Source organism: Notothenia coriiceps, unplaced genomic scaffold (genome assembly GCF_000735185.1).
Source record: "Notothenia coriiceps isolate Sejong01 unplaced genomic scaffold, NC01 NC01_scaffold00011185, whole genome shotgun sequence".
NCBI lineage: Eukaryota > Metazoa > Chordata > Actinopteri > Perciformes > Nototheniidae > Notothenia > Notothenia coriiceps.
In genome coordinates this window covers 14,855-16,609 of record NW_011343886.1, presented here as the reverse complement: position 1 = coordinate 16,609, position 1,755 = coordinate 14,855, and the positions used below count along the sequence as shown (strand labels likewise).

At 38.2% G+C, this 1,755-nt stretch overlaps 1 protein-coding gene across 1 annotated transcript in view; it reads right to left on the bottom strand.

Annotated features, from left to right (window-relative positions):
- Positions 1–1,755, bottom strand: part of pkd1a (polycystic kidney disease 1a) — a 25,035-nt gene that overhangs the window by 10,325 nt on the left and 12,955 nt on the right. The window contains exons 15-17 of the mRNA XM_010772420.1: positions 1,463–1,508; positions 1,018–1,148; positions 629–701 (exon numbers count right to left, since the gene is read on the bottom strand). Coding sequence (XP_010770722.1) covers positions 629–701; positions 1,018–1,148; positions 1,463–1,508 — 250 coding nt within the window. The remainder of the gene's footprint in view (positions 1–628; positions 702–1,017; positions 1,149–1,462; positions 1,509–1,755) is intronic.

Below are 1,755 nucleotides of genomic sequence, written 5' to 3'. Positions count from 1 at the left end.
CATTTGGAACAATTCATCTGATTTGGTTCTTTGTTTTTTTCAAATAGGAACGTTTCACAAGCTCTTTATATTGCAAAAAAAAGGAAAAATTACATTTTAGGGGTTGATCAATAGCTATTTTAAATAATACTAGGAAACTACTTTTCTACAACCTTATTTACATTTCGTTTAAGGACAAGTACATTTAATAGCACGTCTTAGCATTTTGGGCATCGGTTATTTGAAAGTTCATAGGGGACAGAATATGTCCTCCAATTCAGGACTGTCCGTTATAAGCGTTATAGGGTTAAATAGCTGGAGAGATCTTAATTAAAAGGCTGCCATAAGAAAAGTTATAGATAAGAAATTCTACATTTAATCTTTTAACAACTTCAGTCACGATCATTACTACCAATTATATATTGTATATTATTTGTAGTAAATATATAATTATATATGTAATAATAAAGAAGTGCCTTCCTTCAAGTACTTTAAAAATACTAGATATTAACATTATTTTCCACGTTTACAGAGTTGATTTTTATTTACATCAGTCCTAATATTAAGTACCATGTATAGAAACTGAACCGACCTACAAGTCAACCTGAAGCACGCCTTTTTAAAGCCAGGCTTTCAAACATTTCCGCACCTGTTTGCAGTGGGATTTTCAGCGTCTTTCCCCTTTCCCCAAATACTGCCTCCTGCCCCGAAACGCCCTGCAACTGGAAGGAAAAGTAAAGGTTAAAAATGTAATTGCAAATATTAAGAAGAACACATTCAAACAAGAAAGAAAATGAGTTTGACAATAGATGTCAGGGAAGGAAATAATGATTCTGCTGGAGTCCCTGCGATGCTAAACATGACGTTTTATGCAATCAATTGAAAATTATTGAAACAGACATGTGTCTCTAAAAACATATAATACATATCTTCAGTGATAATTTCCTACTGTATCTTCAAACATACGTTTTTATATATTTTTCAGCTGCATCTAATTACACAACTAACTCAAAGACACTAAACCAGTTTAAATCTTACCCAGCGCCTCACGAGTTTGGCGGAGCCTCAGCGTGCCGAGCAACACACTTCCTGTGTCCCTCAAGAGGGCAGATTCATCCAGTAGCCGTGGCAACAGCGACTCATTCAGCCAAACCAGAACATCAGCTCGACTAAAAGTAAGAAAACAGTTTTAGATATATTGTGTCAGATATTGGGTTATGTGTTTGTGTGTGCACACTTTAAAGGGACACTGTGGATCTGCTTTATGTTGAGCAAACAACAGTTATGGACACAGTTTCCTTCAGCGGACCGAAACGCAAGGGAAGAAAAACCGATGGCCAGTCATGGGAGCGGCACAGAAATCGTTACTTTATTCACACTAGGCAGAAGGTTGCCTTTTAGAAATGAGACATCTATCGCACCAGAATGAAGGTTAATATTAGTCAAAAAAAGCTGTCAGGTCTTTAGGTGTAACTGTGTGTACCTGCTGATGTTGTGGTAGTCAGGTGTGTGTGTATGTGTGTGTGTACCTGCTGATGTTGTGGTACTCAGGTGTGTGTGTATGTGTGTGTACCTGCTGATGTTGTGGTACTCAGGTGTGTGTGTACGTGTGTGTGTACCTGCTGATGTTGTGGTACTCAGGTGTGTGTGTATGTGTGTGTACCTGCTGATGTTGTGGTACTCAGGTGTGTGTGTATGTGTGTGTGTACCTGCTGATGTTGTGGTACTCAGGTGTGTGTGTATGTGTGTGTGTACCTGCTGATGTTGTGGTACTCA